The sequence below is a fragment of the Colius striatus genome, chromosome 21 (genome assembly GCF_028858725.1).
Source record: "Colius striatus isolate bColStr4 chromosome 21, bColStr4.1.hap1, whole genome shotgun sequence".
NCBI lineage: Eukaryota > Metazoa > Chordata > Aves > Coliiformes > Coliidae > Colius > Colius striatus.
Window position 1 is genome coordinate 8,276,085 of NC_084779.1, and position 25,072 is coordinate 8,301,156.

Below are 25,072 nucleotides of genomic sequence, written 5' to 3' on the forward strand. Positions count from 1 at the left end.
TCCCACAGAAACTTGTTCAAGGGACTGGAGACACTGCTGAGCTTAGGAGTGTGTTGTTACCAGTTTCTCACCTCATGCTGTGGTCTACAGCTTAAACCACAGAGGGAGTTGCATTTGCTCTGTGGAGCCCAGAACAAAGTCCCATGTTTCAGAGTGCTCACACCCAGGCACGTTTTATTGTGCCAGCTGTGCTACTGGGAAGAGGTGTAACTGTCTCTGGGGAGTTGCAGCTACCAGCTGAGATGAGCCACTGTCTCAGGCTGCTGCAGCTGATTGCTTTGGTCCCCAGGAATCAGAGCCCTGTACCTTTGCTTTCTGCTCTTTCTCTTCCTCCTAGTTCCAGCTTTCCTTTGTGAGTCTATCCATCGCTTCCCTCTGGGTCATTCTTTATTCTGTGCTCCTGTGATATCTGAACCACTGCTGCACTTAGTCCACTCTGCTGAAAGGATGGGGTTTGGTGAGAATTGCAAAAGAGTATTTTCATGAAGCTGCACAGACTCATTGGCCACACTGACCCTGAGTTGTTCAAAAGCACCAGGTCAGCTGTGCTCTGAAAAGACACTTCAGAAACGTTTCAAGCTCGGCTATGAACCAGAGAGAAAAAATACAAAGGAGGCTGCTTTTCATTGTTAAAACTGCAAGAAGTTTCTGAAACCTTTCAAAAGCTTCAGATAGCCTTTAGGGGTATTTCACACTGTTGGGCAACAGAACTGCCCCTCGCTGCTGTTTGCTTGTGAAAGTGAGAGATGACACAGTTCTTTTTGCCCTCTGTCTGCTCAGAACTGTTTGGTACAGACCCCCCATCTCAGGAGCCCTGAGCATCCAGGGCTCAGTAACCAGACAGAAAAGTGAGGCTGTTCTGAAAACCTGACCATTTTGGAGTAAGCTTTTTAAAAAGCCATGAATTGCCTTCCCATCATCAGCCTGGAGGTGCCTGAAAGACCAAGTGACCGCTTCTCCAGGTCAGTGTTTCCGATGTGCTCAGGCTGAGGGACCCAGAGTCAGTGTGAGCTGGAGGTACTCGTCTTTCTCAGTATGATAACCCCAAGTACACAAGAAATTGCAGATCACTTGCCAAGTTTCATGGAAGAGGGAGTTAATGTTTACTTTCATCTGAGTTTGTAAACTCCTGACCAGAATTTCCTAAGCAGAGGAGCCCTCTGTGCTCTCCCAGCTCTCGTTTTTCGTTCTGCTCCTGAAGACAGCCCCTGACAAATGACAGCTTTGCTAGTGTTAAGCATCCCTAATGAAACATTCCAAGGGCATGATGCTGGCTTCTGGATTCCTTTTTCTGCCCCCTCCCCCATTTTTTTTCATTGTATAAAGCTGGCAACTGCAGATTGTCCCCAGTTGATTATAGTCAGTTAAAGAAAAGAGTTCGTGTCCATCCCAGCTTGTTTCATTTTGCTGCTTTTCCTCCACCAGCCCAAGCTTCGGCTGCAGTAATATGATCCCACTTGGCAGGGACTGAGAGACTCTTTGGCACATTGGAAAGAGGCTTAATGTAAAGTCTACATTTTAAAAAAACCCTTTTTTAGAGCTTTTTGGACCTCAGTGGCTCTGCAGAGCTTTGGCAGTGACTGCAGGGCTGCTCCAGTGCTCCAAATGCAACCGCGAGCAAGAGGATTACCAGGGAAGAGAATGCCCTAGTGTCCCTTGCATCACCCTCTCAGAGGTGTTAAGGAACACCATGGATCAAACAGAACAACTTTCTGCAAACAGAAGGAAGAGCTTCCACTGGGTTGATGAGAAAAAGAGCCATGGCTGTAGAACAGTGGTGGGATTTTTGTGCATATTCCCCGTGGTGGCTTTGCTGGCTATTGTGGGAGCTCCAGCTGGAGCTGCAGTGGAAGAAAGTCAGGTAGGAGAAAGATTCTCATTCTTAGACGGTGTCTCAAATATATGTGCATGTCTGGTCTTGTTAGAGGATGGGTAATTTCAGGAATGAATCTAAACTATGTGTAAATAACTGTGGAGGCAACAAGGTCTGCTCATGGCTGCCTGAGCCCCTTTGGGCAAAGGATCCTAAAAGGTAATAATGCATCCAAGTGGGTTTTTGTTAGAGATGTCTGCAGCTTGCACACAACCAAACTGTGAAAGCACAGATGTGGGCTGCTTTCCCTCAGAGCTGTGGCTATTCTTCTGAGTAGCTCTGCTTTCCCAGCCTAGCATGATGTGGCATGCATGTGTCCTGGCTGCTGTGGCAGCTGAGCTTTCCTAGGAAAAGACCTAAACTGGGAGTTAATGCTGGATCTACAGAAACTCAGCTGGGTCCATCCATTAGCCAGATGTGCTGGGGCAGTGTGGTGTTCAGGGGACTGTAGCAGGGCTCTGGCACTCTGGGAAGCTTTTTATTTTAACTTCAGCTTTTAAATTTTTAGGAGCCTCAATCTTCAAGCTCTGCTCACACCCACTCCTGCTGTTTGTGACAGTGCTGGCAATAGCACCTCTTCTTTGCATCACATGCTCAGGGCTCTTATTAATGGTTATTTGGTCCCAGAGCTATGTTATTGTTTAGTTTGTGAGAGGGGAACTGCATGACTGGGAGAGAGGGAGAGGGGAATGAGTTGTATTCATTGCAGTGAAGTAAATTAATGGAGGTCTGACTGCAGAGGGTAAAGAACATAGAGCAGGGATGTTGGCCAGTGCCTGCCTTTGCCTCTGCTGTTGAGAGAGAGAATTGAAGTATCTGTCCTTCTAGGACCTCCCTTTCTGAATGTTTGAGACATCCCACAGTCAGCTGTGGGTTTCCTTCTGGGAGCAGCTGACCTCTGCTCCAGTTCTGACTATTCCTGTAGCCTTGGTTTCTGTCATCCAGGCAGATCTATTGATCCATATTGTACTGTGACATTTTTAACTGGGTCATTCCACTTCTGTCAGAATCCTACACCTGAGCTACAGCATGGGAGTGCTTCCCCACCCTTCCCCAATTCATTTTGCAGCACGTTGTTAATGCAAAGCCTCCTGTGGCACCAGGGGGAAAAGGGAAAATCTCTTCTTATCCTGTAGTCATGAGCTCATCTTCTCCAGCCCCAGCACATCATTGACACGTGGCCTGGCTGATCTTCCACCTTGTCTGGGCTGCTCAAAGGGATGCAGAATTTTCCTTTCATATGAAGGGAAAATGGCAATTTCAGAGCAGGAGCAGGGGTAAAAGTCACTGGAGGTGAGCAGAGAGGGACAGCAGCCAGGGTATTCACGTCACAGGAGCCTCAGTGGACAAGGGGCTAAACTTTGAACTGAGTGAAGCAGAAAGTGTGGGTTCCTCAGCCAGATCCCTTCACACAGCAGTGTGACAAAGGTTAAAAGTGATCCTGGGTGTTCTTTTCAGAGTGAATTGGTACCTGAAGGCTCCCAGAAATGTGATCCAAATCCCTGCCAAAAGCTTGCAGCTCAGAAGGCGAAGGGTTAGGTAACATCTGTCTCATGGCTGATGTTCTGTGGGCCTTGCATTCCTTACTCAGACACTCTGCTGATTTCAGATTGTCAGCTGAGCTGGAAGAAGGACTGAAACACTGTCCTGGGAAAGAAAGATACTGAGATTAGGACAAAAAAGAAGCGAGTGTGGCCCACAGACAGCAAGAGAGACTGGTTTCCTCTTAGGGTACAGTCCCTCAGCCTTTTACATCATGACTACCTATGGCCATGGAGAGGTGCTAGTGATTTGGGCAGCATTTTCTGCTTCAGAGCAGTTGCTTCAGGCTGCTTCTCTTGTCATGCCTTGCTTTGAGACCAGGGAGCTGCTGTTTTGACTCTCAGAGCCTCAGCTCTTCCATGAGTGAAAAATAAAGGCAGCTCTTGCTTCCTGCACAATGTGCTGTGAGGCCAAACTCGTACTGGTGCAGCTTCTGTCACCTTGCCACTGTACATATCACTTGGTAAGTGTCTTGGTGCCTCTGAGGCAAGGATGACCCAGAGATACTCAATGTCTTAGTCCTGAAGAGGGGAGGCAGAGCTGGTAAACTGCCAGAGAGCCATGCTGGGTCCCATTCCTTCACCTCACTTGAGGACTGAAGGGCTTTTATGGTTTGAGTCAGAGCTGTCACTGAATTTTATGTCTCCTACTGTATGAGGGCTTTAAATGCACTCTGGGCTTTCCAGGACTCCTCTTTACTTTGAAGGAATTTCAGATCCACAGTGCAGCTCTATAAAGAGCTCTCTGCACAAAGCCTGGCCTGTTAGTCTCATTTGTTCAGTATTTCATTTCTTCTGTGGTGAGGCTGGAGAGCAACAGCAAAGTGAAAAGGAAATGAAAACTTTCCAGGAAGAGCTTCAGCTCTCACCATGGCCAGAACCCCACTGAGGCCTCGTGTCAGTGCCAAGAGCAGCGTGGAGCAGCCCTGGGCCCTGCTCCGGGGCCGTGCAGCAGCTCCAGGGAGCTGACAGCACCGACCCTGTGATCAGTGCTGAGCAGTGCTGCTCCCTTCCTTTCCCTGTGTGTCTCATCTAAGACATTGCCCAAGGACTCTTTTGCTCTGTCTGGGCGTTGTTCAGCACCCTGGCGCAGGATTTGCAAAGCACTGAGCAGCTGATGCCTTGTCCCCTGGGCACTCAGGACTCCCAGTTGTGCTGCCCCGCTCCATGCCCCATATCTGGCAGTTCTTCTTTTCCATTGTTCAATCCTGCAGTCTCTCCCATCTCTTCTAACCTCTTCTTTTGTCTTTTAAGGAAGATGCTGCATCACCTGCTCTTCATGGAGCGAGTGCCTCTGCTTTGCACAGTCCAACTTTCCCACCTCGGCCTCCAGCACGGAGAAGGCGATACACCATCACACCAGGGCACCTGAAATGGGACCACTTCAACCTCACATACAAGTATGGACTTGCATGGGCTGTAAGAGAGAGCATTTCCTAAGGGAGCTGGGTTTTTCCTGCCATGGTTGCAGGTACTGACCCTGTGAGCATTGCTTGTGAATGGATAGCTGCTAAAGCTGCTCTGAAGTAGGTGTTTGTGCATCTGCTACACCTCTCACCTCAGCTGGCAGCTCCTAGCACATGTGGCTGCACACTGAGGCTGCTCATAGAGAAACTGTGTTGAGGGGCAGATCCAGGCCTCAGACAGACAGGCTTCCCAGAACTGGGGTTTTCCCTCAGCAGGCAGTGAACTGAGTGCTAACTCTGTCATGCTGGTGCTCTTGAGCTCTGAGTAGACCTAAACCGTCACTGAGGGGAAGGTGCTGTTGGAAGGTTCTGTGATATCACTGTCAGTGCTGAGTGCTTTGAGGAGTCTCTTTCTCTGTAGTCTTTGGGAAAAGCTGCCAATTCTTAGATTGGTAACAAACAATAAAAAGCCCTTGGCAGTTCTAGAGTGACTGAATGGTAACCCCAATGTTTTCAGATGTTCCTGCCCAGTGGCTGCTGGGATTATGGATTTCCAGCTGGGTTTCCCACTGCTCAGAACCAGGACTGTTTCAGCAGCACCACACAGACAGGGAGTGCTCAGGGTTTGCTCTCATGGAGCTCTGTGTGTGTGTGAGGCCAGTGCTCCTTTCAACAAGCAGGAAGGTCAGAGCCAAAGCTGCTGGAGGCCTATGGATGTTCACACTGCACAGTTTCTCACTGCTGTCTGGCACAAGGCAATGTCAGTCCTGTTGGTTTAGCTTTGGAGCAGCTCTGTCCCTTACTTCGGCAGTGGCTGAACATGACGACAAAGGTCCTTTTAATGTGGCTGCTAACTCCAGCCACGTTAGGCTTTAAAGTTGGGCTGAGGACACCGCTATGGAGCTGTGAGGGTCTCTCTCACACTCTGGCTCTGGAAAGTTGACCAGACTGTGAGTGTAATGAGTGGGAGAGGTTTGTGTCTGGTGGGAACTGTCACCAGCCTCTGCCCGTGGGCAATGCTGTGCCCACTGCCCCCTGGACAGGGGCAGACAGGGACTGAGGGGGTGCCACGAGCTGCTTCCCACTCAGCAGAGACCGTGTCTCCCTTTGTGCTCATCCCAAACTGGCAAAGCCTCACGATAGTCTTAATTGTCCAGGTTTCTACTCGTTATCAGCCTGGCTTGATACGAAACCTTCTGCTCCCTTTAGGATGTGCTGGGACGAAGGGAGAACATAAACAGCATAGCTAAAAAACAACCAGAGGGGATAGCAGAATATACCCAGCTTTCCCCAATTGCTACACCTCAGGCAGTTTCCTGAATGCAGATCTTCCTTGGGGACAAGGTAAGTTTTTAGGAGCCATCTGTACGTTTCCATGGTTCTGCCATCCTGCACCAGTAGTTTTCTTACAGTTCAGCTGCATCTGAACTTGTGGCCTAAGCAAAAAAACCTCTTGAGCCTCCCAAGCAATGAGTTTTGCACAGGAAATAACTCGATTTACTGTCAGACCTTTGATATCCTTTGGAACCTCTTTCAAAGCTCTGCCCGAGCGTGTTACGATCCAGCGTGTGCACTGTGTTTGAGTTGGGGCTGCCCAGACTGGGAGATGTTGGGGTGAAAATGCTTCTCCAAGAGACCCTTGTGTAAAATGATGTGCTGAAGGAGGGCTGAAGCTCTAGTGCAGAAGATGTGATTGGGAAGCACATCAGTGTCGTGTTAGTCCCTGTTCTAGTAAATATTTAGCTTTATTAACTATTAATATCCACTTGAAGCTGCTCCTGATTTGAACCCGTTAGAGTGAAGCTGTTTGAAGGGGAGTGGCATTTCCCTGAGGCTGTTGTGTGTTCCTGCAGAATCCTGTCCTTCCCAAGGAACCTCCTGAACGCCAGGGACACCCGCAGGGGACTGGCAGCCGCCTTCCGCATGTGGAGCGAAGTTTCCCCCTTCAGCTTCAGAGAAGTGCCACGGCACGTGGACAGTGACCTCAAAATAGGTGAGTGCACAGGCTCCTGGGCTGCTGGGTCACTGCTGTCCAAGGGACTTGGGGGCTTCATGAACCAGGTGTTGGGAGGCAGGGGATGGTCCTGGGCTGTAGGGGCTCACAGGCCTCTTGGACAAGGAGCTGGGACATGGTGCTTATGCGGGTAGAGGAACTCCTCCAGGTGCTCAGGAGATGTGAATGTCAATGTCATAAACAGCACTTTGTGGGAATCCTGCAGTTGGGAAGCTTTAGGTATTTGTCAAGAAGTAACCCCCAACATCTGCCACTGGGACAGGATCATCTCTGTTCCACAGGGGGGGAACTGAACTTGAAAGGTGAAATGCCAAATCTGAGGTCACACAGAGCCGGGGAACTGGTTGATAAATTCCAGCTTGCTCATGTGTTTAGTCTCCCTTTTGTTGATCCTGCTGAAGCACCATTTGTTCCCTGTCCTCTCTCTCTTCTCCTTCCTCTGCCCCTGTACCACTGCAGTCGTTCCTTCGTGACTTTCTGGGGCTGAGAAGTGTTAGTGCTGAGGCATTTCGTGTTCAGTCTGAAGCCCAGATGTGAATTCTTCCTGGGATTTATGGTCTGTGTGAATTGTTTCCTGTGCAGATGGCAGCAGCAGCATTGAGGGAACCAGCAGTTACCATTGTTTTGCAACGTGCTCCTTGCTCTCCTGTTGCTGACACTGTTTACAGGCAGAGGATTCCCCTCCCCAGGCGCTGTCCTGCCCCACCTGAGCTGTCACCATGCCACCAGCCAGCCAGCCACCAGCTACCACCCTAAGGCTGTTTGTTTAGGGCTAAACTGGAACAATGGCATCCTGGGGTTATCATCTCACTGTCCAGCTTCTCTCAGAGCAGTCTCAGTGGTGTTGCACAAGGCTCTGCATTCCTTTGTGAGAAGGAGCCGCCTGGGTGTCCCTGGGGATCAGCCCCAAGTCCAGGGGCAGCGCAGGGCTGAGTGGGGTTTGCAGCACACATGACTGCTGTGAGATTATTTTTCCTTTTGTGGCTCTGGAGGTTGGAAGGGATGCCTTTTCTAACTAAACCACAAGTTTGCAGCTGTCCCTGGCCTGGATGGATTTACATCTGCTGCTCTTTTCACAGGCTTCTACTCCATCAACCACACAGACTGCCTGGAGTCTCTCATTCACCACTGCTTCGATGGCACCACGGGGGAGCTTGCCCATGCCTTCTTCCCACCCAACGGGGAAATCCACTTCGACGACCACGAGTACTGGATCCTGGGCAACACCCGCTTCAGCTGGAGGAAAGGTACCACGTGCCTCGGGAGCAGAGGCCGTGCCTGCAGGCTCTGGGGGGGAGCCCTGCTTTGGGGGTTACCCAGCACCCACAGGACACAACACAAATGGTTGTGATTCTCTGTAGCTGTTGGTCTTGTGTCGTGTGCCAGAACTGCTGTAATGCCCACGTTGGTGGCAGTGGACCTGCTCTGGCAGGGGGGTGGGACTGGATGACTTCTAAGGGGCCCTTTCTGCTGGAAGCAGGCCTCAAGATGCTACTGAGTTTGGCCTCAAAGCTGTGGGGGATGCAGAGGGCAAGTGGAGGCCCTTTCAGAGTGGGAATACTCCAGGCAGCCATCTCGGGTTGGAAACTGGAAGCATGTGTAAATGATTGTCTGTCCTCTGTAGCTGTTTGGGCACAAATTAAGGTGACACTGGGACAACCTTTGACGAGGCCACATCATCCCAGTGCTAAAACACTTCCTCAGGTTGTACAGCAGGGTGAGCAGAGGTACTTCACCACACTGGGCCAGGGTTTTTTCCATTCCTTCCAGGTGTTTGGCTTACAGACCTGGTCCATGTGGCAGCTCATGAAATAGGACATGCCTTAGGCCTCATGCACTCCCTGAACCCCAGTGCCCTCATGCACATCAACGCCACCTTGACTGGGAAAAAGACCATCTCTCAAGATGAAGTGTGGGGAATCCACAGACTCTACGGTAGGAGGGGCAGGGGTGTGCTCTGGGCTGCTCTGTGAGGTGACAGACCTGAGCCTGAAGGTCTTACAGATTTCAGGCTCTCACCATCCCCAGAGGGAAAAGATTTGGGAGGGCTCAGGCTGCTCCATGGCTTCAGCTGCCCACACTGGGTTTTGCACTCCTGCCTTTGAGAGCTGGGACAGGACAATCTAACAGTCTGATTTAGGCAAAAGGAAGAGCCTCCCTCCTGCCTCTAACACAGAGTTTCCTCCTGGTTCAGGCTGTAAGGACAGATTGTTCATGTGCCCGTCCTGGGCACAGAAGGGTTTCTGTGAGAAGCGCAGGAAGCTGATGAAGAAGCACTGTCCCTCCACCTGTGACTTCTGCTACGGTAACCGACGGCTCCTGGTGGGGTTTGCAGCCAGGGAGGAGGGGGAAGGTCAGGGGCAGGTTCTTCATTCCACTGGAGCTCAGTGGATGCAAGGGGCCAGCCCCATCCTGCTCTAGTGCCCTCGGCAGGGCTTGGCAGGGGTGGCCTCTTCCCCTGGAATACAGGGGTTGTAATTATCTGACTGCATCTTTGCATGAACCTGCCCTGAGAACACATGCCCTTGCAGACACACGAATGGGCAAGTTGAGCTTTACCTGTCTCCATCAGTTTCCATCCCACAAGTGTTATCTCTGCCTATGGATGATGGCACAGGGCTGTCCAACGCTTGCTCAGGAGGGGCCATTTCTAAATTCACACCTTTGAGGTTCCTGAGGTGACAGCAGTTGTGTGACAGGGCTCTGGGGTGGCTCCAGCTTGCTCACTTTTGCCATTGCTTTCTCTCTGCTGGACAGAATTCCCGTTCCCAACAGTGCCCCCGACCCTGCCCCCACCCAGGACAAAGACCAAGACCGTGTCTGAAGGCAGGAACGTCACCTTCCGCTGTGGGCAGAAGATAATCCACAAAAAAGGCAAAGTTTAGTAAGTACTCTCTCATTTATTCCAGCTCACACACCACAAGAGCCCAGGAAGGGTGACAGAGCAGCCTCAGTAAGAAGCAGCTTCCCTCCTGGAGCACTCCTGTCTCCTTGGCACCGGAGCAGGACACTGCAGGGGGCTCAGGCTGAGCACAGAGCTGTGGGACATGGGAGAGCATCAAATCCAGTTCACAGCTACAGCACAAAGATGGTTCTTACCATCAAGTCCAAGTCCCTGGCCAGAAACTGCAGTCTTAAATCAACTGCTTCCATCACTAGTTTGCCAGCTCTTACTCCCCTACACGTTCTTTCTGGAGGTATCCAGAGCTGAGAGCTACATTCAAGTCCATGAGTCACTTTTGACTGAGGACCCAAATTTCCATCAACTTTCAGGCCCCCAAATGACTCAGAGAGTGCCCTGTGGCACCTGCCATCAGCTGCCTGAAACACAGAGTAAAACACAACCTTGTTTCAAGCCCCAGCTGTGCTCTGCAAACCTCCCTGGGAGCTAGAACACAGCCCCCAGTGTTGCCCTGTACTGGAGCTTGTGGAGTTTCATTTCTGTTATCTTTCTTCTGACAGCTGGTACAAAGATAAGGAGCTTCTGGAATACTCCTACCCAGGTTACTTGTCCTTAAATGAAGATCACATGAGCATCATTGCAAATGCCATCAATGAGGGAACTTACACTTGTATAGTGAAGAAGAAAGAAAGAATCTTGACTACTTATTCCTGGAGAATCCGACTGAAGCACTAACAAGGGCCCTGCAACAAGCCCTCCAGCCACTCCTCCTTCTGCTTCAAATGCAAAACACTTCTTTGGCATTTTACATTTAAGCTCCAGTTGTGCAGATGACAAATGAGCTTCTCCACCAGCTGCTTCCACACCTCGGGCAAAAGAGCCTCTGAGCCCGACTGCTGGAATGTGAAACTTTTCCAAGCCAGTGGTATGATGAAGGATTTGTCAGGTTTGTGCTGTACAGACAATTAAATGGGTTTTTTCCTAAAGTCCAGTGTCAGGTTGTGCAGCTGGACTCTGGATCACTGCTGCAGAGAACAACACAACTCTTCATCGAGCCCAGGGATGACCAGAGCGATGGCTCAGCTGTGCTGGAGGCAGAGGGACGGGGAGGAAAGCACCAGGTGTGCTCTGGGAGTGCTCTGCTGTCATTTTGTTAGCTCCTGGGCCATAGCACTAGAACTTTACAAAGGGTAAGACCTGGTATTACAGTTTCCTCTGCTTCTCAGGAGCAGGATGTGGGCTCACAAACCCTTTCTAGTTCCTCCATTCCAACAGGTTCAGTGCAAGTGCCCACAGAACTTTCCCCCCACCCTTTTCCCGTGGTGTGTATTTAATCTTACCCCAGTAATTTACCTCCATCAGCAGCTCTTCAGGTGTCTCAGCCCCTCAGTTCCACCAGCCATGAGGTCATTGCCATCTCCTCACCCAAGCAATGAAGGTGCCATGTCCAGGGGGAGCAGAGCACCCATGAGGGTGGGTGAAGCCCAGGGCCCTCCCCTCTGTGCAGCTCCTGGCAGTTCCCAGTCTCTGACAGTACATGGAGCAGCAGCCTACCACGGGCTCTGCATTACAGCAGAGGCTCTGCCAGCAACATTCTCCTCTCTTCTAGGACAGTTTTACCAGTGAAAAATGCACCTTTGCATGGACAATGAATTAAGCTCAGGATCATAAAAGGCAACACTCTGCACAAATAGACACTTGAGACAAAACCAAACCTGAGATGCTGCAACCAAGGCTGCTGCAGTCCTCAGGGGGAGCTGGGAGTTCCCTTCTGCAACACAAAGGGGAGATAGTTACACATATGTCTCATAACAATGTTACATTTCCATTGCAATCCTGCATTAGTTTTCTTTGTTTCACTAAAACAATCCCAATCTGGGTGAATAATCCTCTGTGTCAGGACCATGGATCCTGCAGCAGGCCGTGGCCAAAGGGCTTCTCCTTCCCTGGGTGCTGGGGGATGTTCCAAAACTGCTGCTCATCTCACCCTGGCAGGGACCTTGCCAAAATCCCCAGAGCCCAGCTACCAGACTGGTGCCAGAGCTGTTCCTCCTTCAGTACCAGGCAGTCACTTGGGCCTCAAGAGGAAATAGTTTCTCTTGCTCTGCAGGGAAAGCCCAGCCCTGCTGCTTGCACAATTTACCAGCGTTAGTGCATCCAAATCCCAGCTCTGAGGCCTTCACCCAGACAAACTCTTCACATGGACTGAAAGGGAGAGAATGTTTATCATTTAAGTTAATCCTTTTCCTGGACTGGTGCCCAGTTCTGAGTGCACAAATACCCCAGGATGATCCAAATCTTCCTGTTCCCAGAAAAGAGCAGCAGCCTGATGAGGAGCCTCCAAAGGCTGGGCTATTCCAACATGATTCCTCTGCTCTTTCACCTGACAAGGACTGAAAGATGCCACTGTACAGTCAGGAGAGCTGAGCTCTTCCTTTTATGGAAAAAGGGCCCCTGTGAAAGAGCTTTCTAGAGCCAATAAAAAGTTTCAAGTCTCCAGCTGAAGTCATTTTGGTTTATAGAGCAGAGCAGCTCCTCTGCAGCAGGGCCACTGCAAACACCTGTACACAGCACAGCCAGCAGCACTCAGCAGTGCACCCAAAAATGCTGGAGTATTGAGCCCAACCCAGCCCAGCTCTCTCCCAAGGCAGGAAAGAAACCTCAGAACTGGTCTGGGTTTTGCCCTAACTCTATTCAGACACAGAACAGTTACTTAAAACACAGATCTTTGTAAAGAGCTGCTGTCCCAGGCTGACACTGCTGTGACAGCCAGCACAGACCTGAGCTTCCACTCTAGAACTGGTGCCACCAGCAGCCAGGTTTGCTGCATGTGAAGACACGAAATCCTTCACACTGGGAAACAATTACAAATGTATTTTAATTCTACAAATTTACAAGGGAAAAACCAAAACAAACCCAACAAAGACAAACCAGAAACTGTTCCAGGATTCAAGTTTTCCCTTGTCACATCCTGTAATGATCCTTGGCTTTTCAGGCTACTTCCAGTCCTCTAAGGGAATGCAGCAGTTAAACTCCACACCCAGCCAGAGCCTTTCACTCTGTGGTTGGACTCTTTCCCTGTGAAAAGTATCTGGTCTCTCTGAAGAACAGAACTGGGGGACTCAGAAATCCACTCACATGAACGGTTCTTTTCTTCTCCACCTCTTTCATGTTGAGTTTAAAACTTGAGGCTGAAGCCAGGCCCTGCAGCAGATGCTCCTTGGTTTGTGGTGGTCAGGTGAAAGCCTGTGTCCTTCAGATCGTCGTCACCCTGTGGAAACCAACCACAATGCCTTCAGCTGTGTCTCTGCAGCTGCATTTCCCTCTGCAGCACAAAGCTCTAAACCACCATGAAAAACAGAAGTCTCTCTAGGAGATGGAAAACAAATGTTTGGTGGAGTGGCATCATAGCCAAGGCCAAGGCTGAGTGTTACTCATGTCTTTAAACAAGCTGTTGCAAAAGTTCTCTTTTCTAAAGGCATCTCAAGGCTCTTCCTACGTTGCAAACCCACTTCTGGTTGCACATCTGGAGCACAAAAACATGTCCCTGTCTATAACCCTGTACAAAATGTCAACTGCACTTACTGAGCAGCTGATGAACACACTCTGCAGCCCCTCCATGGCCATTTCTATACCCTGAACAAATCAAGGCTAAATAAGCTTTTAAGGCCACTTCCTCTGTTAAATGGGGCACAAGAACTGCTCAGGGCCATTTCAGCTGTGCTGAGACATGGAAATGGTAACAAGCTGCTGTAATTAGGGCAGCTGAGGCTGTAATGTGCCCTACTCACAGGGGCATCTTTTCCAGCCACCTTCTCTCAGACAGCTCCATCCCCACAGAAGGGAAGAACATCAGCCTTGGCTTTTCTGAACTCTCCAAATACTAGGCAAAGGAGACTGTTTCTGTCCACAAGATAAGCACAACTCAGCAGGCTTGTCCAGGCACCATGTTCCCTGTACAGGAACAACATTCACTTTGAAAAGGATGGTGCTGTGCTGTGCTGAAACCAGGCACCATTTCCCTCTCGGGCTACGGCCTGAAAGGGTGGTTCTGGGACTGCACCAGCGCTGGGAGCTTGCAGAGGGCAAGGTGCACCTCCAGAGTGCCTTTTGCACACAAGGCCAGGTGGGGTCAGGATGCCAAGCCCCCTGGAAGTGCTGGTGCCGTGCTGTGCTGTGCTTACCAGCTGGCTGTAGCCCAGGCCTCCCTCGGGCGGCCTGGGGCTGGTGCCGCGCTTCACCCGCTGCTGCTCGCTCTTGGCTGGCCACGTGGGAAACATGGAGGGGTCGATGGGAAGGGGAGTCTCCCTGAAGTACTCGTGCTTCAACCCATCCTCAGCTGTGATCCTTCTGGCTGGGTAGTATGTCAAAAAGCTGAGAAGAATTTAGGAGACAGTGAAATAGAGAAGAAGAGAAATGCCACAGCCCCAATATTCTGCTTGTATAACTGGAGTGGTTGGACTCGACCCCAAAGGTCTGTTCCACCCAAAACACTTCTATGAAACACCCCATTGCACTGCAAGTCACCCTGCAGCAGTGGGAGCTGTGCCCCCCGTTGCCCCAGGCCAGCCTGGCTGCCAGCACGCACTTGTTCATCAGGTCGAAGCCCTGGTCGGACAGCAGCGCCCCGAATCTCTTGCGCAGGTTGTTGTAGGGATATTCTGTGAATGTCATCTTCTTCACTGCTGGCAGCTCGTTGTAACCTGGCCAGATTTTCTCACTTGGAGTACCCAGATCCTGTAAATTCACACAGCAACTTCATAAACACATCCTAGAGTGCAACCCTTAGGGAAGGATGCAGAGAAGAGATGAAACAGAAAGCGTGGTCTTTGCCTACTTGGAGGCATTGCAAAACCAGCCTTTGAAGACTGAATGAGCACCAAGCACTCTGTTTCTTCCTCAAGCACCTGTCCCTAAGAGCTTTCAGCTGGGAACCTTACCTTGAAAACTTTGTTGATCTGATCGATTTCTGACTTCCCCGGGAAAAGCGGCTTCTGCGTGAGCAGCTCCCCGAAGATGCAGCCCACTGACCACATGTCTATGGCTGTCGAGTATTCCTGGAGAGGAGGAATGAGTTACCCCTCAGGAGATCAGTCAGATGCTGTCCCTGAGTTGCAGAGGCTTGGAAAGCACAGACAGGCACTCTGAAACCCTTTGCCCATCTGCCACAGCAGCCATCTCAGGTTATGGGCACAAAAGAACTGATGAAATAGATTGCAGAGTGGCTCCTGCAGCAGCCAGGGGAAGATGCAGAGATGTACCTTAGCTCCAAGCAGCAGCTCTGGAGCCCTGTACCACAGGGTGACAACCACGGGTGTGTAGGGCTTCAGCGGGGAGCCGTACTCACGGGCCAGCCCGAAATCCCCCACCTGAAAGAGAGCAGGAGATGAGCAGCAACACCAACACTGCCCAGCCTGCAACGATGCCAATGCTGCCCAGCCTGCAGTGCCAACACTGCCCAGCCTGCAACACCAACACTGCCCAGCCTGCAACGATGCCAATGCTGCCCAGCCTGCAGTGCCAACACTGCACAGCCTGCAACACCAACACTGCCCAGCCTGCAACGATGCCAATGCTGCCCAGCCTGCAGTGCCAATGCTGCCCAGCCTGCAACGATGCCAATGCTGCCCAGCCTGCAGTGCCAGCACCATGGTGCCTATCATACGCCTTCCAGCCCTCACTGGATTTCATGCTCTACAGAATTCCACATCCACTGGAGCAGGATGATGTGTCCCAGCCCAGCACAAAGCTCCCAGCTGTGGCACACCAGTGCCTTTGCTATTCGAGTTCACCCTTTTGGAACTGTCTGTTTTACAAGCCTCATGCCTCTTCAAAGATTAATGACAAACACTCTGCCCAGCTCCTGGCATGGCAACAGTGCAGTGGGAGCTCTGCAGCACAAGCTTCCTCAGCATGTGTCCTCACCTTTAAGATGCCTGAGTGGCTCAGCAACAGGTTGGAAGTTTTCAAGTCTCGGTGAAGGATCCAGTTGTCGTGGAGGTGTTTGACTCCTCGCAGTAACTGAATCATCAGGGTCTTCACTTCACCTGAAATGAGGGAAAAAAGCCAAATGCATTTAAAAGAATGAATCTATCTCTAATATTCCTTGCTTGGAGAACAGGGAAGAGGGCAGGGGCAAGGAAATGTTGTCAAGAGGAAAATGGGAACAAGAGCAGCCAATGAAGCAAAATTCCTTTGGGTAACTGGAATGCATCAAATGCTGCTCAGAGATGAGTGCCTCAGAGCCAGGGCAAGTGGCCAAAATTGAACTCCAGTGTTCTTTTCTGGCTTAACACAGGAGAAACTCCTGTTTAGAGAACGAGAGGGGACTGTGGCAACCAGCACCTGGCAGAAACGGCTGCTTCATCGTTTCCATCAGGCTCTTGAGATCGTGCTCCACATAGTTCATCACAATGTAGATTTTATCCATGTTGCTGCCCACCACAATTTCCTGAAACACAGAAACAAATGAGCAAAACAAGCACACAGGATTCCCAAAGCATGCAGCAATGAACTTAGAGATGTGCTGGCAAGAAGGTAAATGGAGCCTGTGGTTGGGAAACCCACAGAAAATGCATTTTGTGATGAAAAAAACCCAAAGCAAAGCCCAAACCCCTTTCTTTTGCAAACCATCAGCTGCTGCAGCCACAGGAGCTGTCTGTGCTGTTCCCACAAGCAAACTCTGCCACCCAGGCTGACATTTTGATGAGGCACTTGAAAAGCCAAGGGGCCATACTTCAAGAACAAAAGGAGTTTTGAAGCAGAGCATTGTGGCCTTACCCTGACAGTGACAATATTCAGATGCTGTGCTTTCAGGATGGTATTTATTTCTCTCAGGGAGGTAATGGGAAAACCTTCCTTCTCCTTCTCCATTTTCAGTCGCTTCAGGGCCACGATCTCGTCTGCAAAGAGAAACACAACTGTTGACTGCAGGTTCTCCATCACAGCAAGAAAATACATGTCAGCAGCTCCTGTCACTAATTGATCTGTCAGGGTCCTGTCACTAATTGATTTCTCAACTATCAAAGCAAATATCTCCTTCACTTGAGAGGAGCTTATGGGGGCACTCGATGGCTGGCTCCTGCACCATTCACAGGCAATGCAATCCCTTCTTCTTGCTGTCACAAACCAGAGAAGCAAAGAGACTGAGTCTTAGCAACAGAAATCCACGTGTGGCAAGAAGTGGGCTTTTTGAGAGAGAGCTTGAAAAATGAAGAGAGTGAAGCTTCTTCCCACAACAAAACCCTGCAGATGAACTGCTGCTTTTATGGACTGTGACAGAAGATTATGGACAGAACCAAAGTACTTCAGAGATCTTCAGTTCACCACTGGAGAGCCCTTCACTAACCAGTCTTCTTGTCCTTGGCTCTGTACACGACACCGTACGTTCCCTCTTCGATCCTGTTCAAGCACTGAAACTCCTCCACGCTACGACAGCCCTGAAGAAACACACAACAGTTACTCCTCCAGCATCTGGGGCAGGGGTTGCTTGCTATTTTTAAGCCAACCTACAGTCAACTTCAGCAACTTCACAGCAACAGTTAAAAGTGACCAAGAGAACTCCACAGCGTGACTGTGCCACAGGAGGAAGGTACCTCTGGGGCTGCTACTTGGATCCATTTCCCTGCAATATCCTCAGGCATCCTTTCAGTGACCCTTTACCTGAAGTGCAGGAAGATACTTGGGAAGCTCCTGTTTCAGTTCAACGGGGGAGGAGGCTGGTGAGTCAGGAATGTAGTCTCCTTCTGTCATGGCATTGGAGTGAGGGCTCCCCTCCCCTTCGTCCTCCTCTTCTACTTCACTTCCCGCTGAATCTCGGTCAAACCTCGACTCTGTAACTTTAACAGTCAGAATCAGTGGTGCAAAGAAGGAGCCATTTGCAACAGTCAGGTTCAGCTTTAGACAAAAAAGGGTAGTGAAACTTTGAGCACAACATGAGAGAGGTGAGGAACATGCAATTCCAGTAGCTGTAACAATAAAGGTTAATGAGAAGCCCAACTGTCCTCTCTGCAGGGATGATGCCCCCCAGAACTCACATCCAGTCATTACACGGGATTTGCAGCACGAACTACAGCGTGTCAGAGAAAGAAACCTCTGCACTACGAGAATGAAAGGTAAAACTGAGCCAGTGTGGCTCACTCTGGCTGCAAAGCTCTGTCCTAAGAGGACAGGAGACCAAAAATGACAAAGGAGGAAACATCTGCTCCTTAGACTAGGAGCTGACGTCCTTTAAACAGAGACCTGGGAACAGATCTCAAGGGGTTTCTGAGCCCAGTTCATATTAAAGTCCTCAGTATCTGCACTGTACCAACTGGGATGTGGTTTCCATTCTCCCGCTCCTCCTCTTCGCTCATTTCCTCTTCGCTCACCTCTTCTGCAAAACAGAATCAAGTTCCACTGCATGAGCCTCTGCAGCTCCTCAGGCCACAGCAGCACTCAAAGGCTTGGCTGCCTCACCAGGCCTCCTGCACTAACAAGCAAAGACAGTCACAACACACCAGCCAGGGGCTGCTTTCTGTCACTCACCAGCTGACTGCTCAGACACCTCCTCAGAATTGCTGCCTGTCTCCTCCTCTTCCTCCTCCTCCTCCTCCTCCTCCTCTTCCTCTCCCTCTTCCTCAGAACCTTCGCTGCTGGACTCTTCTTCCTCTTCTTCCGAGCCCGATCCCGACTCTGTCCCGCAAGAATCAAACACACAGCTAAGTGGGCACATGCTCTGACAACAGACTTTGCTCCACAGACAACTCACAGCTGATGACATCCCCCAAAGTGCAGCTCATCACCTGAGGAAGACTCTGCCGAGCTGGTTTTTCTCTCGCTGTCACTGATGTCTTGCAAGTCTGACAGGGGATCCCTCTCTTCTGGTTTCTCTTCTTTCACTGCTGAGATGATAAAAACGAAGAACAAGGTGCTGACTGAACATTGCTTACAGCAGCTCTGGCCACTAAACTGGAGCTGAACACACAGCTCTTCTGAACTGCAGCGCTGCACAACCAACAGCCAGAACTCACGGAACAGACCCGTTTGCTTTTCAAACACCACGTGCCTCAGCCCCTCTCAGTGCAACTGCATAAAAAGTCACATGGTAACAAACAGCACCACAAGACAGTCTCACTGACGTGTGTTCACACAGCGCTGCTGCCCCAGCACCGCCTCCAGCCGCTGGGAAGCCGCCAGTGCCCAGCAGTGCCGGGCAAACGGCGGCTCCAAAGCCCCTCCTGCCCCCTCCCGCTCCAGCCCAGCCGCTGACACTCTGCCACCAGCTCACTCGAAACAGTCACATCACGGCTGTACAGCTACACACACGAACGAGGCGGATGCAGAGCTTTGTGTCAGTCGTGTCCTCGGAGGCGTGGGAAGGGCCAACAAAACTCCCCCTCTCACCAGAACAGTGCCTTTAGCACTCCTTTTCTTCTACAACCTGACAGCATCAGTGAAGCTTAAACTACACGGTGAGGTGAGCTGTGAAGGAAGCTTAGTTCCTCCCAGCAAATCCCCCTGGAGCTGGCACAAACCATCTTCCAGGGCATTCAACTACAACACCTTAAAAGCTCAGTCAGCTCTTCCTTTCGTGGTTGAGTGAAGTGACTCACTTTGAAACTGCTGAAGTTCCTACTCCTACTGCTAAAAAGCAAAGTTCCACCTGTCACTTGCACCATTACCTGCAAACACAGCATTGCTTTAGCACACAGGGCACCTGCACGTAGTCACCAGCCCTCCAGAGTGTGGCACGGTGGCTGGACAACACTGTCCACACAGCACCAGGGCTACATGTTACTAGTAAAAATCAAACACTGCCCCAGAACAGCTCCTCCTGGTCCCCAGGCAAAGACATCAGAAAGTGGCAGTTGCTACCTGGTTTCCTGCTATCTCCTTGCTCAAGCTTGTCTCTCTGCTGCCGTAACGGACTGCGACTCCAGGGTCTCATTTTTACTTTGTCTCCATATTCTTCCCTCACTGTTCTATGGTGTGCAGAAACTAGTGAAAACAAAACCAGAAGAAATTGTTACACCTCCCTGTGCTCCCTGGGACACTCCTGCCTGCCACAGCCACAGCTGTGCCTGTGTTGTTTTGCCTCACAAACTGAAGGGCAGAGCGGAGCAGTGGAGTGGAACCTAATAACTGTATCTAGGAGAATAAAGGGCTGCAATTTACCTCATGCATAAGAAAATGTGGGTTTGCACTATTTAAGAGAAAGGTGCTGCCACACTTGGGAAAGAGAAGCAAGATGCCCTACACACTATGCAGTCAACACCCTGAAACTAAGGCATTAATGCCAGAGAGAAGTGGCATTAATGAGAGAAGTGGACAGGCCAGGAAGATGCACAGAGGAACAGAACCAGGTTTAGAAGGACCTGACAGAACATTTAGAGCAATACAAACACCTAAAAGAAAGGCTAGATAGATTGAGCAGCGTCAGTAAATACCAAGCACAAAAAGGAGCTGTTGGGTATGAGCCAAGCTGGACAGAAAAGCAGTAAGTATGGCTGCTTCTGCTACTCCTGAACAATCTCAGTCCCTTCACCACAGGAACAGGCTCTGGTTTTTATTCCTGAAAGCTGGGCAGAGATCCTTTAAGCACAAATGATCTCAGCTCTGTTGCTATGCAGGTGTACAAGCGAATCTGAATTGATTATCAGACCTTCCCCTCTGACCCCACAGCAGCCTTTTCAGTGGCTGCAGGACTTACATGATCTTTCTCCCTCCCTTTGCAATTTATTTCCCCAAATCCTTAAGCCACTTATTTTGAGGCTGCAATCTCTATCAGACTGGGTTAGACTCAGCCAAAGAGTTCAGAAGCAACTGGCATCATGATGGACACACACACACATACACACAGAGCAGCACAGAGACAATGGCAACCACACAATCCTTGTTTCAATAGGAAACCAGAGTCATGGAGAGAGGCAAAGAAAGGCTCCCTGACTAATCCCTGCACCGTGGCATTTCAGGCCTGTGACATTGGTTTATTTCCCCACACAGGATTTCATGTGTTTTTATCCCCCCCTGCTTCGATGTTGTGCACTTCTGGCATTGCCTTAAGGAAGAAATGCTTTCTACACCTCCAGTCCAGCACTGTCAGCAGACATGAGCCACCCAACGTCCCCAGGCAGGCAGTTACCTTCTCTCCTGGCCTCCCGCTCCTTCCTCCTCTCCTCTGCTCTCCTCTCTCGCTCCTTTTGCTCCCTTTGCTCTTTCTGCTGCTCTCGGATTTTTCTCTCTCGCTCTCTCTCCAGCTGCTCCAGACGGTCTCTAGGACACAGGATTATGTTGTGTTACGTTGCAGCTCAGCCAGGGAAGGAGAACTGGCTTGCCACAACTACTCCAAGCCTGTTCCATTTCACTAGCAACACCACTGACTGCACAGCAGTCACACACACACATGTGGCTTTTCAGCTCACCCGTACAAAGAGCCGTTCAAAGGCAAAGCCCACGAGCTCTACAGCACGAGCTCTGCACTCTCAGCAGCACTGAGGCAGCAACCAAGCAAGTCCAGTTAATAAATCCCCTGGAACTAGGCAAAGGTGGTTCACCATTTTTTTCATTACAGTGACACACTTCAGGGAATTCACCCAGGAGCAGCTGCTGGAGGCCACTTACACAGGTGACCAGAGCCAAGGACACTGTCAGCACTCAGCACACCTCACATGGGTTTGCTCTGAATCTTTCTCTCATTCACATCAGTGAAAGGTTGGAGACAGGTTTAGAGGAGGGAGCTGCTCATCTCCTGCTTGTTTGTGCAGAGGGGAGGGAGGGGTGGCTGTACCTCTCCCTCCTGGAATGCTCCCTTGCCATCTCTCTCCGTTTCTGTCTCTCCCACTCCCGCCGGGCTTTGTCCTGCTCTTCTCTGTGTCTCTTCCTACGCTCATGTTCCCGTTCTTTCTCTTTCACTCTGGCATGTTTCCCTAAACAAACAAAAAGGGATTCTGCAGTGTTACTGTTCAAAACCTTCACTGCTCCTGTTTTCAAACAGCAAATCTGTGAAGCATGAAACTCATGAGAACCTATTTTCATGACTTTCTTTGGAAAAGTCCTGGGTGTTGGAGAGCAAAGACACTGGCACTGGAAACACAAAAGGCTGTCAGAGGAACACAACACCAACATTTCCAGAAAGGGTATTTCTTCCTTTATGGTCAGGTCAGAGATCATAGCTCAGCCCACTCAGTGAAGCCAGAAAGAAGCTTAACAGACTTCAAAAGAGTGCAGGTAGAGCCTATGTCCCTGTCCCAAAGGGATCACCGTCCTCTCAAACAGATTCACATCCCTCTGTCTCTCCCTTAAGGGCATAAAACACAATCAATCCAAGTTTAAACCCCTCTGCCTCAGCTACATAACGTGTTTCCTTTAGTTTGCAGCTTTTTCCTCTTTACAGAGTGCCTGTGGAAGGTCCCAGCACCGTTGTGCAGAAGCCCCAACACCCACCTTCTGCTGAATGGCTGCGGTGTCTGCGCTTCTCTTTCCTCTTCTCGTCTTTCCGATGGTGGGTTTTTTCTTTCCGTGACATTTGCTGAGGTGGTTTTATAGCCAAGGAATCATCTTCTTCTCCTCTAGAACCCCAGACAAACGAACCAGCTCAGTAAGGTTACATCACTGTCACACAGACTGGGGCTACTGCCTCTCTTCTCCACTGGGAGCAGAATGCAGTCTGCTCTGGTTTGTGAATTCACACCGAAGTTCATTTCCACAACACCCTGACCCAAGGCACTAACAGTACACTACAGAAGGTCACAGCCACAGACATGAGAAGTCAAGCTGTGGTTATAACACACTTATAACACACACAAGCAAACTGAGGATGAATTAAGCACTGGACTCAGCAAGCCTGCTTTGACTGCCCTTGGAGCACAACTGGAACAGAACGCACTGCAGCAGAGCCCCAAGAGGTCCCCTGGCACGCTCTGTGGGGAGGGGATGGCACATCTGCATGCTGAAGCAGGTAAACTTTTCCCCTTCAGACATTCTTATACCCTCTTCTCAGTACTTGAGCTTAATTTCAATAGCAGGGTCATTCTCTGGGTCTCACCTGTCTTCCATAGAGTCTTCCCTCCTGTAAGGTGAGTTCCTGATGGTTATTTCCATGCGATGGTCTCTCAGCTCCCCCTCCTCGAGAGAATCCCGCTTTGAATCCCGATCATCTGACTGGGACACGAGCACCAGGAAGGGAAAAGCAAAAGGCAATTAATGTTTATGTCACAACGTGAAAAAATGAGATAAAACAGCCCTCATCTTTTCATTCCTGGCTGAGCCACCCTCAGCTGCTCACACCAGCACAGACTCCATAGCTGCAAACAGCCAGATGAAACCTGAGTGCACTAATGGCTGAACTGCTGCAACTGCAGAGCAATGAGACAAAACCAAACAAGAAGGAAGGAGTGTGACAGGAACTGTTGTGGAGTTCTCCTCCAAAAGAAGGTTATTTTGTACACAGTTGGACAAAAACAAACAGCAACACAAAAGTTATTCAAGAATAACTATTTCAACCCATTCTTCTAGCAAATCTCTGACAGGCTGTTGCTTTAAACTGCAGCTGCCAGCTGATCACATCCAGTTCTTCACCTTTTCTAGCCAACACAAATCAAGCACAGAATACAACGTAAAGCCACGAGATCTTCACAGAGCATTGCACCTCTGACAGACTTTGGACATGGAGATGACTCATGAAGGGTGTGTGGGCACAGAGGAATTCTGCTGATAGGGGAAGAAGTCTCATTCTCATCAGAAAATGAGGACACGGGCACAGAAGGGCCTCAGGTTTATTAGAAGCTCCTGTGCCCCAGAGCACAGCTTACATTTTTCATACGTTTTATCTCTGCCTTCTCTTCTTGCTCCTTCCTTCGCTTCTTTTCCTGAAGAATTTCATCTAAAGTCTTCACTTTCCAAGAATCCTTTTCATCACCCATTGGAGTTTAAAACAAACGCCCTGAAAAAGAACACGGTGTTAGTGAAGCCTGCAGACAGTGCACAGCCCAGCACAGCTCTGCCTGGCACACACTGCCTCTTCACACAACAAGGACCTAAAGGCTGGGTGTCAGAAGGACGAGGCAACACTTTTTCCTGTAGTGCCCAGTGACAGGACAAGGGGCAACGGACAGAAACTGGACACAAGCAGTTCCACTGAAGGAAAAACGTCACTGCTGTGAGGGAGCCCTGGCCCTGCTGCCCAGGGAGCGTGTGGAGGCTCCTTCCCGGGAGGTTCCCCAGCCCACCTGGACACGTTCCTGTGCCCCCTGAGCCAGGGGAACGTGCTTTGACAGGGGCTGGAGCAGCTCCGCAGGGCCCTTCGCACCCCACCCCTCTGTGAAGAGCCCAACGCACCAACTGGAGCGAGCCGGGGCGGGTCCCGCAGCGCCCAGCTCCGCGCACACTCGCTCCGTGCCGCGGCCGCGGGCCGTGCCGTGTCCCTGACGCGTCGCCGCCCGCGCACGGGCCCGGACGGGCGGCGGGAGCCGCTGTTCTCCGCGGCCCCACCGCGGCCGCGCTGCCGGGCCCGGCCCCGCCGCGCCTCACACAGCGCCCGTTGGGCGGCGGCCCCGCGCGCTCCCGGGAGCGGCTTCGCCCGCAGCCCCGCCGCCTCCGCTCCCGCCCGGCGCCCGCCGCGGCCCCGGCCCGGCCCCCGACACCGACCCCGGCCCGGCCCCCGACACCGACCCTGGCCCGGCCCGGCCCCCGACACCGACCCCGGCCCGGCCCCGCTCACCGCCGCCGCCGCTACCGGAGCCTGAGACGAGCAGCGCGAGGCAAGCGCGTCACTTCCGGCCGCGGGAGCCGGCTGATGACGGGCGCGCGGGACACGGCGCCCCCAGCGGCCGGAGCCGACACGGCGAGTGCCGCGACCCGCCCGCGGCCAACCGACGGGCCCGGGCAGCGCACGGACGGAACGGCCCCGGGAACCCCCCAACCGGCCCCGGGACCGGCCCCGGGCAGCGCACGGACGGAACGGCCCCAGCTCCTGGCTCCTCCATCCCTCCTTGCAGCTGGAAAGTAACGCCATTTCATGCAGTCACACCCGGCCCGCGCCTGCTCCCCAGCCAGGCCTGGTGCTCCTTCAGCCATGCCCACGGTGAGGGGGAGCGGCAGTGTCTGAGCCGGCACTTGCCACATGCAAACCACACAATGCACCGAGCTCAGCAGCAGCAGGGCTGTGGCTGTGGGAAACGCCTTGTGTTTCAAAGGAGGACGAAATGGGGCCGTGCTGCTGCCCCCACACACAGCAAGGAAGAGACAGAGCTGGGATGTTAGACTGCCATGAGGCCCTTGGTGCTGTGTACTCAACAGGAACAACAACAAAGGAGAGGTACCAGCACGACTGGAGGAAAAGGTCTCGTGAGTGGACAG

The 25,072-nt window shown here is 51.3% G+C and overlaps 2 protein-coding genes across 11 annotated transcripts; one reads left to right on the forward strand and one right to left on the reverse strand.

Moving 5' to 3' along the window:
- Positions 1-1,672: 1,672 nt before the first annotated feature.
- MMP23B (matrix metallopeptidase 23B) lies at positions 1,673-10,864 on the forward strand. The gene is made up of 8 exons (XM_010203935.2): positions 1,673-1,861; positions 4,669-4,814; positions 6,674-6,813; positions 7,914-8,081; positions 8,605-8,769; positions 9,029-9,139; positions 9,592-9,718; positions 10,297-10,864. The coding sequence occupies exons 1-8, from the start codon at positions 1,691-1,693 to the stop codon at positions 10,469-10,471; spliced, it is 1,203 nt and encodes a 400-aa protein (XP_010202237.1). The 5' UTR covers positions 1,673-1,690; the 3' UTR covers positions 10,472-10,864.
- LOC133627470 (cyclin-dependent kinase 11B-like) lies at positions 9,715-24,492 on the reverse strand. 10 transcript variants are annotated; one of them, XR_009820237.1, is made up of 22 exons: positions 24,053-24,152; positions 23,527-23,657; positions 22,761-22,876; positions 22,160-22,284; positions 21,504-21,642; positions 20,859-20,989; positions 19,592-19,714; positions 18,520-18,618; positions 18,263-18,409; positions 18,045-18,110; positions 17,399-17,574; positions 17,085-17,175; positions 16,517-16,638; positions 16,082-16,187; positions 15,662-15,783; positions 14,998-15,105; positions 14,677-14,793; positions 14,325-14,473; positions 13,921-14,110; positions 12,875-13,007; positions 11,452-11,507; positions 9,715-11,371 (listed from the first exon to the last, which is right to left on the reverse strand). XR_009820237.1 is itself a non-coding variant. In XM_062013175.1 (21 exons), exons 2-20 carry the CDS (start codon positions 23,635-23,637, stop codon positions 12,915-12,917), a joined length of 2,331 nt encoding a protein of 776 aa, XP_061869159.1. In that variant the 5' UTR covers positions 23,638-23,657; positions 24,053-24,152; the 3' UTR covers positions 9,715-11,507; positions 12,875-12,914. The 10 variants fall into 10 exon arrangements, 1 of the variants encoding a protein (XP_061869159.1); XR_009820236.1 differs by having other exon boundaries at positions 11,880-13,007; positions 24,053-24,151; XR_009820238.1 differs by having other exon boundaries at positions 9,715-10,915; positions 11,090-11,507; positions 11,880-13,007; positions 24,053-24,151.
- Between the last annotated feature and the right edge of the window lie 580 nt (positions 24,493-25,072).

What these genes read in the sequence shown, in the direction of transcription:
- LOC133627470 (XM_062013175.1), bottom strand. Translation starts at nt 23,637, where the DNA reads ATGGGTGATGAAAAGGATTCTTGGAAAGTGAAGACTTTAGATGAAATT. An exon ending in GGTGTCTGAGCAGTCAGCTG is followed by an intron (nt 18,111 to 18,262) that starts GTGAGTGACAGA and finishes TCTGTTTTGCAG; the next exon opens with AAGAGGTGAGCGAAGAGGAA. An exon ending in GGCTTCGACCTGATGAACAA is followed by an intron (nt 14,111 to 14,324) that starts GTGCGTGCTGGC and finishes AATTCTTCTCAG; the next exon opens with CTTTTTGACATACTACCCAG.
- MMP23B (XM_010203935.2), top strand. Translation starts at nt 1,691, where the DNA reads ATGGATCAAACAGAACAACTTTCTGCAAACAGAAGGAAGAGCTTCCAC. An exon ending in GGACAGTGACCTCAAAATAG is followed by an intron (nt 6,814 to 7,913) that starts GTGAGTGCACAG and finishes CTCTTTTCACAG; the next exon opens with GCTTCTACTCCATCAACCAC. An exon ending in CCGCTTCAGCTGGAGGAAAG is followed by an intron (nt 8,082 to 8,604) that starts GTACCACGTGCC and finishes CATTCCTTCCAG; the next exon opens with GTGTTTGGCTTACAGACCTG.